At 42.8% G+C, this 14183-nt stretch overlaps 1 protein-coding gene across 29 annotated transcripts in view; it reads right to left on the bottom strand.

Moving 5' to 3' along the window:
* Nucleotides 1-14183, bottom strand: part of LOC127490526 (uncharacterized) — a 451570-nt gene that overhangs the window by 284623 nt on the left and 152764 nt on the right. For 27 of the 29 annotated variants that reach the window (XR_016236414.1, XR_016236406.1, XR_016236405.1 and 24 more), the window contains one exon: nt 14041-14112. The exons of the other annotated variants lie outside the window; for them this stretch is intronic. Coding sequence is in view for 3 of the 27 variants with exons in the window: in XM_089336154.1 (XP_089192280.1) it covers nt 14041-14112 (72 nt within the window). In the remaining 24 variants the exon portion in view is untranslated. The remainder of the gene's footprint in view (nt 1-14040; nt 14113-14183) is intronic. 29 annotated transcript variants of the gene reach the window in all.

Below are 14183 nucleotides of genomic sequence, written 5' to 3'. Positions count from 1 at the left end.
TTGCACGTTCCTCATATGTATCATCATGGAAGGAGAGTAATCCCTGGTGGTCATTTCCCAGTAGAAAAGCTGAAGCCACATAGCCTTCCTCTCTGTGTTCACAAAATAGCCATGGAGCAAACTTGTGGCCTATTCTGAACCAGTTGACCTTCTTCTGGAAGTCTTGTTCTAGACAAATGTTGCAGTGAGAGAAGGAAGCCTTGATGGCAGACCAACCAGTAGATAAGCCTGTCTTCTGGTGACATGAGGCTATTGCTGTGGGCCCTGCTGCCCAACTCTCCTGGGTCCTGTTTTGTTCCTGCCTTTCTCCAACATGGGATGTGCTCTGAGAACCTTTCAATTTCTCCCTATGTGATCCAGTTCCCATAGTCTTCCATTAAATTCCTATTTGCTTAAGTAGTCCAGAGTCTTTACAGTGGCCGGTGCTGTGGCACAGCCGGTTAAAGTCCTGGCCAGTGGTGCCAGCATCCCATTTGGGTACCGGTTCAAGTACTGGCTGTTCCACTTCCAATCCAGCTCGCTACTGATGCAACTAGGAAGGCAGCAGAGGATGGTCCAAGTCCTTGGGCCCCTGCACCCACCCAAGTACTTGGGCCTAAGTCCTTGGGAGATCTGGAAGAAGCTCCTGGCTTCTGGCTTCAGATTAGTTCAGCTCTGGCCATTTCAGCCATTTGGGGAATCAGCCAGTGGAGGGAAGACCCCTTTCTCTGTCTCTACCTCTCTCTGTAACTCTTTCTTTTTTTTTTTTTTTTTTTTTTTTTTTTTTTTTTTTTTTGACAGGCAGAGTGGACAGTGAGAGAGAGAGACAGAGAGAAAGGTCTTCCTTTGCCGTTGGTTCACCCTCCAATGGCCGCCGCGGCCGGCGCGCTGCGGCCGGCGCACCGCGCTGATCCGATGGCAGGAGCCAGGAGCCAGGTGCTTTTCCTGGTCTCCCATGGGGTGCAGGGCCCAAGCACCTGGGCCATCCTCCACTGCACTCCCTGGCCACAGCAGAGGGCTGGCCTGGAAGAGGGGCAACCGGGACAGAATCCGGCACCCCGACCGGGACTAGAACCCGGTGTGCCGGCGCCGCTAGGCGGAGGATTAGCCTAGTGAGCCGCGGCGCCGGCCTCTCTGTAACTCTTTCAAATAAATAATGCTTTAAAAAAATAAGAATCTTCACAAACCAAGGATTTAATCCAATTCACTGAAACTGGACCCCTTAAGACACACTGTAGAGCTCAGCAAAGCAGTTTTCATATTCTCCTTTCCAAAAACCACCAATCATTTTTCCTTCCACTACTATGCTAGCTGTTCTCTAATCTTTTTTCCTGCCTCAAGTGACCAGCAGCACAGTTCGTTGTTTGAAAATGTACAGATTCAAAATCCAAGAAGTTATCTCACATTGGAATTTTCAGCCATATCTTAGCACTACTTAATGATTAGCCACAAATCCCTTCATTCTCCCAAGCCTCTGAAAGCCATTAAATGCCATGTTGTTAAGATTGACCACATACAGATTACTGAATTGGAAAATAATGTTAGGCCTCAAATACCATTGCTTCACTTTTATGGATAATTAAGCCTGAAGTGCTACTGGGCTTTGAGGAATCAATTACATTGAATGTATGGAATAGAATGTCCTTCTTCACTACTTGTTCAGGAAGATATTGGAAAGTCACTGTCTAGACCAAGTGGCTGCTAGAGTGTCATGCTTGGTTTCCATGTGCACAATGAATGGGCCAACATTTAAGAGTTACAACTGAAAAGCAGCTACTGTGACTGTTTATTTATCAAGTGTCCCCAATAGGGTGGCAACCACATCTACTTTGTGCACTGCCGAATCTCCAAAGCCTAACACGATAGACCAAGTGTTCTATATACATTTTCTGAATCAGTGTATGTTAAGCATAAGGCTAAGCACTTCATTTACCCTTCCATTTAACCATCTCAATACTTTCATCTATAGCATATGCAACAAAGGAGGGCCTGAGATATCAAACAACTGGGAGGTAACAGAGTTAGAACTTGAATTCAGGCTCAAATAACATCAAGGCTGATGTTTTTAATCACTATGTTTCATAGCTTCTCCCTTCACTACGTAAGTACCACCACCAAGGTATCCACTATCTCGTGGAATAAGCATAGATGGCAAAAATTATTGTAAGAAGTTGAGCAGGAAAGGGCCACAGTATAAGCCACAGGCTACCCTTCCATGTCTACTGCCATGACCTTAGTTTTCGAGACTCACATGACTGCCAGTCTGCTACCACCACCTACTCACTGACTTCTATTTGTTTATCTCATTTATTTAAAAGGCAGAGTGACAGAGAGGAAGAAACAGATAGAATCCTCCATCCATTGGTTCACCCCCTAGATGGCCACAATAGCCATGAATGAGACATGCTGAAGCCAGGAACCTAGATCTCCATGGGTGGTCAGGGCCATAGTACTTGGGCCATCTTCCGCCGCTTTCCAAAGTGCATTAGCGGTAAGCTGGATCAGAAGTGGAGCAGCAAGGACCCAAAACATCACTTCAACACGTGATGCCAAAGTTCCAAGTGGCAGCTTAATTTGCTGCACCACAATGCCAACCCTCTCACTGATTTCTATTTTCCAGGTTCACTCAACTAATATCCATTGTTCACAGCACTGGTAATGGTATCTTCTACCACACCGTTAGGTCATGGTACTTGCCTACCTAAAACTCTTTGATGGTTTTGCCATTGCCCTTAATGAAGGAGTCAAAGGTGGTCCAGAACCAGAAGCACCATTATCATCTGGAAGCTTATTAGAAATGCAGACTCTCAGACTCTACCTGACCTCCTGATTCTCAAACAGCATCTTAACACGACCACCAGATGCATACGCGCATGGCTCTTTAGACTTTGTTTAATGGATCCTTCAAGATCGCTCCATTGAAAAACAATGTCCACAAAAAAAAAAAAAAAAAAAAAGGTGGGGGGAACCATTGTTGTGTAGCAGGTTAAACCTCCTCCTGCAATGTTGACATTCCATATGGGTACCCAGCTGCTCCATTTCTGATTCAGCTCCCTGCTAATGCACCATAAGATGGCCCAAGTGCTGGGACCCCTGCACCCATATGGGAGACCTGGACGAAGATCCAGCCTCCTGGCTTCAACCTGGCACAGTCCCAGCCATTGTAGCCATTCGGGGAGTGAACCAGCAGATAGAAGATTCCTTTCCCTTTCCCTTTCCCTTTCCCTTTCCCCTTCCCTTTCTCTCTTTCTCTTTCTCTTTTCTCTCTCTCCACATTTCAAACAAATAAAAAATAAATCTTAAAAAAGAAGCAATATCAAACTTCCTCATCATACTATAGTCCAGCCCACATGACTACTTACAACCCCCTAAATTCAAAAAATAAAAAGATGCAGGAAACTTATGTAAACAGCATTTCCATCTCTACTGACTTCCGGGAGGAAACAACAAAGTAACTGATAGCTGATGCCAGCACACACACTCATGCACGCTGACCTACACAAAATGACACCAACTGTTCATCCAGGTAGAGGGAGACAGAGCACCAGAAAATGAAATCCAGTCACTTCACGTGTGCCGAATGACAAGGCTGTTGTGGGCAGGCCTGCAAAGCTTTGAAGAAGGGTGGGATGGTAAGAAAATATTTAACAGAGTATATTTTTAGAGTTTTATGGGGTTTATCTAATGACATCTGTCTATAACTTTCTTAAGAGCTCAGTAGGACTCCAGAGAATTCATGAAAAATCAGAGAATTCTTTTCAGACTTGTCACAAAACCCAGCCAGAGAGAGGTCATGCTAAAATAGCAGGTATGCAAAATTCTTCACACCCAAGGTAACGACAGATGTCATCTCTTTTTCCCCATACCAATTAGGCCCTGTCTTCACAGCATTTTGCACACATCCATGCCATGCATACATCAACATAAAGTTACTGATGCATCCATATAGCAGAAAATACCATCACATTGGATTGCTGTCAAACTCTCCCAGAAAAGTCACCAAGGCAAAGTGAGAGAAGAGAAGCTGAAGTCATTCAGGCTCCAAAATTTACAAAGAAGTTGCTGTTAGCAGCTTCCTGAACAGCAGCCCGTGTCTTCAGAGCCCAGTTCTGGTGTTATCTGCCCTGGGAGGCACGGTGAGCACAGAGCCAGCAGGCACTCCCGGTGATCTCATTATCCTTCTTGGCTGTGATCTCCCAGAGCTCCCCGACTTGGTGATCCACACAGCCACCAATCATGGATCCTTTCCTTGCCTCTGCTGATGGAGAGCGCGGTGCCTTTCTTTGGCAGGAAACAGATTTTCTCTCTCCTCCCTCGGGGCACTTTCGGCTCAACCTCTATGATCTTTCAACCAAAGATTATGATTTGCATGAAAGTCCGTTTTCCATGCATCTCTTCAACATAGAGGTCTTCTCTGAATACAATTCAGTGTTAATCCATTTAACGCCTTTCTTTTTGTGGTGCTTTTAACTTTTTCAAAACCATTCTAAATTATATTACCATTCCATTCACAGGAAAAAAAAATCCTGTGAGCTAAGTTAAGCAAGTAGTATTCTGTCCAAGAGAACTAAGGCCCAGAGAGTTAAAACACATCACAGAAAATCATCCAATGAGTTAGAAAAAAAAAAAAAAAACTGGGTGGAACTGACATTGTGGCCAACAAATTAAGCCACTGCCTGGGATGCTGGTATCCCATGTTAGCACTGGCTGCTCCACTTCCAATCCAGTTACCTGCTGAAGTGTCTACAAAAAGTAATGGAATATGGCCCAAGTAATGGGGATCCTGTTAGCAGTGTAGGAGAATCAGATGAAGTTCTAGACTTTTGGCTTCAGCCTGGGCTGGGCCATTTGGGGATTGATCCAGTAGATGCAAGATGTCTCTAACTCTGTCTTTGAAATAAATAAAAGAAGAATTTAAAAACAAAGCAAAACAACAAATAAAATCTGGGTGGAATATCTGGGGAGACCAGCTGCCACTTCACACCATGTACATGATATCACATTGCCTTATATCACCTGTACCTTCTGGTGGAGGTGATGGAGGACTTGTCTTTGTTACTCTTCACACACACACGCACACACACACACTATGGACACACATGCACCTGCAGAGAAAGTACACACAGAACGAGATACCTGTTTAGAAAGGGATATACTCATGCATTGAAACACATACAGTCATAGACTAGGTAATTCAAAAAGTTTGTGGAAAATGGGACTAAAAGATAAGCTTATTTTGTGCAAAAAATGAAATTAATGTATAGTTTTTTCACAATATGCATTTCCATGAAATTTTTGAAGACCCTGCAAACATATCTAGTCAGAGTCAGAGAGACAAAGAGAAATACAAAGGCATACACTCAGAAGATATACCCAAAAAATACACAAGGAGAAACAAAGAGACGTACCCACACAGAAAGAAATGCAGAGACACATACAAGGACATGGATGACACACAGTCCACAAATACACACATCAAAACCCAACCATACAGAGAGACAGAGACACACGCACACACAGAGGGAGACAGGTGCTTTGCAACAACTTTCACTTCATCAGCCCCGTGCGGAAATCCTATTTTTTTTCTGTGGACCCTATCTATGTGAGTTACAGAGAACATCCTGCTCCTGATTGTTGCATAAAGGACACCTCCTGCTGTGAGCTCAGGGATAAGAGTATGTTAGATGGGAGAAGATGGCTCTCAGCAGAACTGCTGTGTGGCAATCTGTATGGCACTCATGCGCTTATTAATCAATCACTCATAACCTAGTTTGTGTTGAGATAGTCTCAGAGGCTGTTATGCTTATTAGGAAGGATCAGAATGCATTGTGGCTGTCACTTTGGGTTCTGATGACCCCACCTAGGGGCTGACTCCCTATTGGAACTGTCACATTTGTTTTAAGAACAGGTTATTGAAGCCATCACCTGATCTCCCAAGAACAGAAGCACTTACTGTTAGTACTCAAAATGGTAATGGATCTCTGTAAAGAAGCAAGGGGAGAGAAGGAACAAATGCGAAGTTTTTGGTTTTTTTTTCAAAAGTTCATGGAAAATGCCTATTTTGGAAAAGCTATACACAAATTTCAATTTTTTGCACCAAAATAACCTTATCTTTTATTTAGTTTTTTAAAGTTTTTTTTTATTTATTTTTAAGAGTAACAGAGACAAAGCGGGAGATGGGAGGAGAGGGAGGTAGGGAGGGAGAAAGAGAGAGAAAGAGAGAATCTTCTACTTGCTGGTTCATTCCCCAAATGTCTGCAGTATTCAGGGCTGGAGAAGTCCAGAATCCAGAATTCCATACTAGTCTCCCACATGTGTAGCAGGGGCCAAAGTACTTAGCCCATCTTCCACTGATTTCTCAGCCCCTTTAGCAGGAAGCTGGATCCAAACAAGAGCAGACAGAACTTGAACCAGTGCTCTGATATGGGATGCCAGCATTGTAAGTGGTGGCTTAACCCACTGTGCCACAATGCCAGCCCCAAAACTTATCTTTTAATTATATCTCTCCATCAACTTCTAAAGTACCCTCATGGCCAACAGACACAGGAAAAGATGCTCAGGATCATTAGCCATCAAGAAAATGCAAATTAAAACCACAATGAGCTTTCACCCATTTAGAAAGGCTCTCATCCAAAAATCAAAACACCATAAATGCTGGAAAGGATGTGAGGGAAAAGATACCCTAATACGCTATTGGTAGGAATGTAAACTAGTGCAACCATTACAGGAAAACAGTATGAAGATTCCTCAGAAACCTGAAAATTGAACTTATGGCCCAGTCATCCCATTCCTGGGAATTTACCAAACAAAATGAAATCAGCATATGAAAGAGCTATCTATACCTCCATGTTTATTGCACCTCAATTCACAATAGCTAAGATAAAAAACCAACCTGGATGTCCACCAAATGATGAGCAGATAGAGAAAGTGTGTGGAGCCAGTGCTATGGCGTAGCAGGTAAGCTGCCATCTGCATTGCCGGCATCCCATGTGGGCGCCGGTTTGAGTCCCATTTGCTCCACTTCTGATCCAGCTCTCTGCAACAGCCTAGGAAAGCAGTAGAAGATGGCCCAAGCACTTGGGCCCCTGAACCCATGTAGGAGACCTGAAAGAAGCTCCTGGCTCCTGGCTTCAGATCAGCCCAGCTCCTGCCATGTTGGACATTTGGTGAGTGAAGCAGTAGGTGGAAGAGCTCTTTTTCTCTCTCTTTCTCTGTGTCCGCTTCTCTGTAAACTCTGTCTCTCAAATAAATAAATAGACCTTTAAAAAAAAAAAAGTGGGCCGGCGCCGCGGCTCACTAGGCTAATCCTCCGCCTTGCGACGCCGGCACACCGGGTTCTAGTCCCGGTCGGGGTGCCGGATTCTGTCCCGGTTGCCCCTCTTCCAGGCCAGCTCTCTGCTGTGGCCAGGGAGTGCAGTGGAGGATGGCCCAAGTCCTTGGGCCCTGCACCCCATGGGAGACCAGGAGAAGCACCTGGCTCCTGCCTTCGGATCAGCGCAGTGCGCTGGCCGCAGCGCACCGGCCGCGGCAGCCATTGGAGGGTGAACCAACGGCAAAGGAAGACCTTTCTGTCTGTCTCTCTCTCTCACTGTCCACTCTGCCTGTGGAAAAAAAAAAGAAAGAAAGAAAGAAAAAGGAAAAAAAGTGACTCTCCCACCCTCAATCTTCTTCCTTCTATTTTTTTAATAATTTTTGCAGATAAGGTTTTTTTAAGATTTATTTATTTATTTGAAAGGCAGAGTCACAGAGAGAAAGAGAGAGGCAGAGGCAGAGAGAGAGAGAGAGAGAGAGAGAGAGAGGTCTTCCATCAACTGATTCACTCCCCAAAGGACTGCAGTGGCCAGAGCTGAGCTAATCCAAGCCAGGAGCCTCCGCTGGGTCTCCCACACAGGTGCAGGGGACCAAGGGCTTGGAACAACCTCCACTGCCATCCCAGGCCACAGCAGAGAACTGGATCAGAAGTGGAGTAGCTAGGACTCGAACCAGCACCCATATGGGATGCCAGTACCTCAGGCAGTGGCATCACCTGCTACTGCACAGAGCCAGCCCTGACAGATATGCTTTCAATCCTCTCTATAATCACAGGCTTAATTCACCATTAACCATAATATTCAACAAGTAAAAAGTAGGAAGACCAGAGATCTATAGGGGTATAAACAAGGGCTAAAAACAACAATCATATCACAGGATATCCATTTCATTCCTACATTTTTAAATATTCTATATTAACTGCCACATATCAGAGAAAACATGTGATATTTGTCTTTTGGGATCTGGCTTATTTCACTAAGCATAACGGTTTCCAGTTGCACTCATGTTGTACAAAAGACAGGATTTCATTCCTTGTTATGAGTAGTATTCCATGGTGTGTATATACCTCACTCATCGCACTATGCGTAGGAGTGCTTTGTTTAGGCAGCACAGCTAACCAAAACAAATGACAAAGAAAAAAGATGGAAAAACCTGCTCCCTGATGGCAAGGCTGAAAGGCTAAATTAACCAACTCCAAACACGTCTTGCCTCTAGGTTTATTGGTAATGTGAACTAATTGGCTCCTCCAGAGTTTGAGCTCTTTTGCAATGGTGTGGTATGTTGGCTAGGGCTGTCATACTAGAGTACCACACACAGGTGAGTTAAGCAACAGAAACTTATTTCTGGAGGCTGGAAGTCCAAGATCAAGGTGCTGGCAGGTGTGCTTTCTCCCAAGGCCTCCTTTCTTAGATTGCAGGTGGCTTCCTTCTTGCTGAAGGACAAAGTCAACATAAAGACTCTTTTTTATAAAGACTTTTTTAAGATATAAAAGAGCTGAAAGAATTCATTGCCAGGAGTCATGCACTACAAGAAATATAAAAGGAAGTCCACTAGACAAGAAGAAAATGATACCAAACAGAAGCCACGATGTACAGAAAGGATAGAAAAGCACTAGAAATGTTAAATATCCAGGTAAATACACAATAATTTGTTCTTATTTTAAAATGTATAATAAAAAAGTAGGAGGAGGGGCTGGTGCTGTGGTGCAGTGGGTTAAAGCCCTGGCCCGAAGCGCCGGCATCCCATATGGGCACTGGTTCTAGTCCCTGCTGTTCCTCTTCCTATCCAGCTCTCTGCTATGGGATAGCAGTAGAAGATGGCCCAAGTCCTTGGGTCCATGCACCCACGTGGGAAACCCAGAGGAAACTCCTGGCTCCTGGCTTCAGATCGGCACAGCTCCGGCTGTTGCAGCCATCTGGGGAGTGAACCATTGGATGGAAGACCTCTCTCTCTGTCTCTACCTCTCTCTGTAACTCTGTCTTTCAAATAAATAAAATAAATATTTAAAAAAAAGTAGGAGGGTACATTGTACTGTAAAATATAAGACTTCATGTATGATGGCAATAAAAAAGTATTCCCACCAAATGGCCAACAGGCACATGAAAAAATGTTCAAGATCACTAGCAATCAGGGAAATGCAAATCAAAACCACAATGAGGTTTCACCTCACCTCAGTTAGAATGGCTCACATACAGAAATCGACCAACAACAGATGCTGGCGAGGATGTGGGGAAAAAGGGACACTAACCCACTGTTGGTGGGAATGCAAACTGGTCAAGCCACTGTGGAAGTCAGTCTGGAGATTCCTCAGAAACCTGAAGATAACCCTACCGTTCAACCCAGCCATCCCACTCCTTCGAATTTACCCAAAGGAAATGAAATTGGCAAACAAAAAAGCAGTCTGCACCCTAATGTTTATTGCAGCTCAATTCACAATAGCTAAGACCTGGAACCAACCTAAATGCCCATCAACGGTAGACTGGATAAAGAAATTATGGGATATGTACTCTTTACAATACTATACAGCAGTCAAAAACAATGAAATCCAGTCATTTGCAACAAAATGGAGGAATCTGGAACACATCATGCTGAGTGAAATACGCCAGTCCCAAAGGGCAAATATCATATGTTCTCCCTGATCGGTGACAACTGACTGAACACCAAAAAGGAAACCTCCTGAAGTGAAATGGACACTATGAGAAACGGTGACTTGATCAGCATAGCCCTGACTGTTAATGAACAACTTAATACATTATCCCTCTTAGTAGTTTTTTTGTCTGTTCTACTTAATACTACTGGTTTAATTCTGTAATTAATACACAGTTATTCTTAAGTGTTGAAATTTAACTGAAATGTGATCCCTGTTAAATATAAGAGTGGGAATAAGAGAGGGAAGAGATGTACAATTTGGGACATGCTCAAGCTGACTTGCCCCAAATGGTAGAGTTAGAAACATACCAGGGGACTCCAATTCAATCCCATCAAGGTGGCATGTGCCAATGCCATCTCACTATTCCAAGTGATCAATTTCAGTTCACAATTGATCATAATGAAAGGACTAAGAGTCAAAGGGATCACATAAACAAGTCTAGTGCCTGCTAATACTAACCGATAGAATAAAAAAAGGGGAGAGTGATCCAACATGGGAAGCGAGATACACAGCAGACTCATAGAATGGTGGATGTCCTAAACAGCACTCTGGCCTCAGAATCAGCCTAAAGGCATTCGGATCTGGCTGAAAAGCCCATGAGAGTATTTCAGGCATGGAAAGCCAAGACACTCTGGCAAAAAAAAAAAAAAAAAAAAAAGTAAATGAAAGATCTCTGTGAGTGAGATCCCAGTGCACAGGGATCTTCAAAGAAGATGAACCCAAAGAATCCAAAGAAGACCCAGTGAACAGGTCTTCAAAGAAGGAGATACCTTTCTCTGAAGGGAGGAGAGAACTTCCACTTTCACTGTGGCCTTTCTAAATAAGATCGAAGTCGGCGAACTCAAGAGGCTTCCATAGCCTTGGAAACTCATGACTAGAGCCTAGGGAGAGTACTGATGCCAAAAACAAGAATGTCAATTTAAGTCAACAACAGGAGTACTGTGCACTTACTCCTCATGTAGGATCTCTGTCCTTAATGTGCTTTACATTGTGATTTAATGCTACAACAAGTACTAAAACAGTATTTTTCACTTTGTGTTTCTATGTGGGTGCAAACTGTTGAAATCTTTACTTAATGTATACTAAACTGATCTTCTGTATATAAAGAAAATTGAAAATGAATCTTGATAAGAATGGAAGGGGAGAGAGAGCAGGAAAGGGTAGGGTTGCGGGTGGGAGGGAAGTCATGGGGGGGGGGGCAATATAATCCATAAGCTGTACTTTGGAAATCTATATTCATTAAATAAAAGTTAAAAAAAAAAAGTATTTTCATTTCATCAATTAGAAAGATCTGCTCAAAAGCAACTGAATTAAGTAATGGTTCTTTTATTTTTTTTCACTTTAGTCAATTATCACCTATATATGTTTGAAAGTAGTCATACGGGATGGGCGTTTGGCCTAGCAGTTAAGATATCTGCATCCTATATCAGAATACCTGGATTCAGTACCCAGATCCAGCTCCTGACTCCAATTTCTACTAATGCAGACTCCAAGAGGCAGTAATTGAGTTCCTGCCTCAATCCAGAGACTTGTATTGAGTTTCCAGCTCCTGGCTTCAGCGTATGTCTGTTGCCCCAGCTATTGTGGGTACCTGGAGAGTGATCCATCTGATGGGGGAGATATCTCCCTCACTTCCTCTGACTCTCAAATTAATTACATTTTTAAATTAAAAATTAAATAAATAAAAATAGGCATGCATTTGTACGTAAAACACATCACCGACTCTTGGTGAACATACAGATTTGTAGAAATGTTGTAATGACCGAGAAGCCAGTCTGTTCTGCAAGTCACAGGGAATCGCAGGACTGAGACTGTTCCATAAAGCAAACAAGAATCACACAGTGTGTCAACACGGACACTAAACCTATCATTAACACCTTGATAATAGTCCACTCTGTGTACTCAGATTTCTAAAAGACACTCTAGTTATCATATCTACTGTGCACACAATACAACCTTACAAGTAAGAAGCACTCCAAAAAATACTTGTCCAATGTATGCATGGCATCCTCAGTATCACCAATATATGATGACTATTTTCTGATGGCTACTCAAGAAACAGAACTACCACGTCACACAAGTGCCACGTCCAGAATTTAAACTTAAGTTTCTCTTTCTACTTATCCCTGTCTTTCCCATTTCAAATCTTCAAACTCTTCAGGCCAGGTGTCCACCTTCAGCCACGTGCCCTGGGACTCACCACGGCACATTCCTTCAGAGCCAGACATAAGACGATGCATTTAAATCATAAAACAACGCAAGTCACAGTTGCAACTGTAATCATCACAGCAGACCTCCATCAGCCGGAAAAATCTCTTTCTGTGGTTATAAAACTGAGATATAAGCTGCACACTGTACCCAGGTGAAAACGTGACCTTGAAATAATTTTGCCATATCTATACCCTGGTAATACCTGTCCCCATATTGCCTTTGGCTTTGACAAGTTCTAAATGTTACAGCTATGACAGTTATACACCAATCAAAGGGTCCGAGAGAGTGACTTGGGCAGAACCCACACTCACACTACCCAAAAGGAGTAGAAAAAGAAGATCTTACTCTTCTCCTGGGATGTCCCCTGGGCTTCCAACAATTTAGAATGGGCCCACCGTAAAAAACTGAACCCTCACTCACACCTATCTTACTTATGCCCATCCTCGTTCCTCAGCGACACTCCTCTCATCTCCACTACTCAGTCAAAACTGAAGAAACTCTCCCACCATTTGCTCAGTGCACTTTGTGAGAGCGGGGAATATTATCTATCTTCAGCCTGCAACATCAGCTTAGAGCAGAAGCAATCAGCAAGCCTCATTTTCTTAATTTCATGTATGATTGAATATTATTAGAGGAACTGTTAAAGTTACAAAATTCTGTGCTCATATTAGCTTTAGGATGGAGTGGCTATGGACACATATAAAAAGAATTATCTACTTCTCCTTTTCTTAGCATTAACATTTAGCACCAAGATATTGCTTTTCATTTCCATCACTCTTTACAAACATTAACTGTACGATTTCACTACATTAACTGCAAAGAAAGTCAGAGATGGCCCTGTAATTTTGTAGTCACTTTGGTGATATTCAGTGTCTCTCAAAATGATGTACTCAGCCCCAGAGTCAACGTTTAACCTGATTTAAAATAGGAAGGTAAGAAAAAAGGAAAGGAGCAAAGAGGTCATATTCTAAAATAACAGAGATCTCAGGAACCCACTGAGGGATTCCAGGAATGTATCCTGTGGATTAGAATATAGAATAAGAATAATAAGTGAGCCAAATGACACAAATAAATTTGGAAGAGTCTGTTATGCTGAGCATATTAGAGTTTGCATTAAAAATGAATAAATAAACACAAAGAAAGGCTCCAAATCTCTTCTAGCAGAGAAACGGTTCCTTTGAAAAATTTGGATATAGTGAGTATATATATCCATACACAGACAAATAGGCACCCTATGTGCCGTCTTTATTTGTAATACAATTTTAGCTCACCTCTCCCTGGAACCATTTTTTCAACAAACACCCTGGGAATGATAAAAATTTACTAGTATTTGTTGAATCTTTACTATGTGCTAGGCACTGTGTTAAGTACTTGTCTTAGTCTGTTTTCTGGTACTATACCAGAATATCCGAGACAGGGTAATGTACAAAGGAAAGAAGTTTATTTTGGCTCATGATTCCAGAGGCTGGAAGACAGTGGCACATCTGCTCAGCTTCTGGTGAGGGCCTTAGGTAGCTTCAAGCCACAGCAGAAAGTACAAGAGCAAGTGGTCATGTGCAGACAACAGGCATACATGCCAAACAGTGAGGAGGAGATACCAGATCCATGTCAGAACAATGTACTCTTGCAGCAACCAATCATTGCTATAAACATCTTACCAAATGTCCTACCAGAGGAAGAACTCATGCCCACCCTGGAAAAAGTCATTAACTCCTCTTAATGACCTAATCATATCCTAATGGCTGAAAAACCTCTCAACATTGCCACATTAAAAACAAACCTTGAGGTGATTTTTTGGGGAGAAAAACCAAATTCAGTAATAAACCAAACTCATATCCTTCTCGCATATAACATATAGTCATCCCATTACAATGGCCCAAACATCTTACCTTCTTCTAGCACTAACTCACATATCCAAAGTCTCATCTGAGGTTCAAGAAAAACTCCATCCAGTTGTGAACCTATAAAATCAAAACAAGTTATCTACATTCAATATACAATGGTAGGCCAGAGGTGGGGGACACATTCCCAT

This window comes from Oryctolagus cuniculus, chromosome 6 (assembly GCF_051225735.1).
Source record: "Oryctolagus cuniculus isolate XC-2025 breed Fujian yellow rabbit chromosome 6, ASM5122573v1, whole genome shotgun sequence".
NCBI classification, from domain to species: domain Eukaryota; kingdom Metazoa; phylum Chordata; class Mammalia; order Lagomorpha; family Leporidae; genus Oryctolagus; species Oryctolagus cuniculus.
This window is presented reverse-complemented; position numbering and strand designations above follow the sequence as displayed.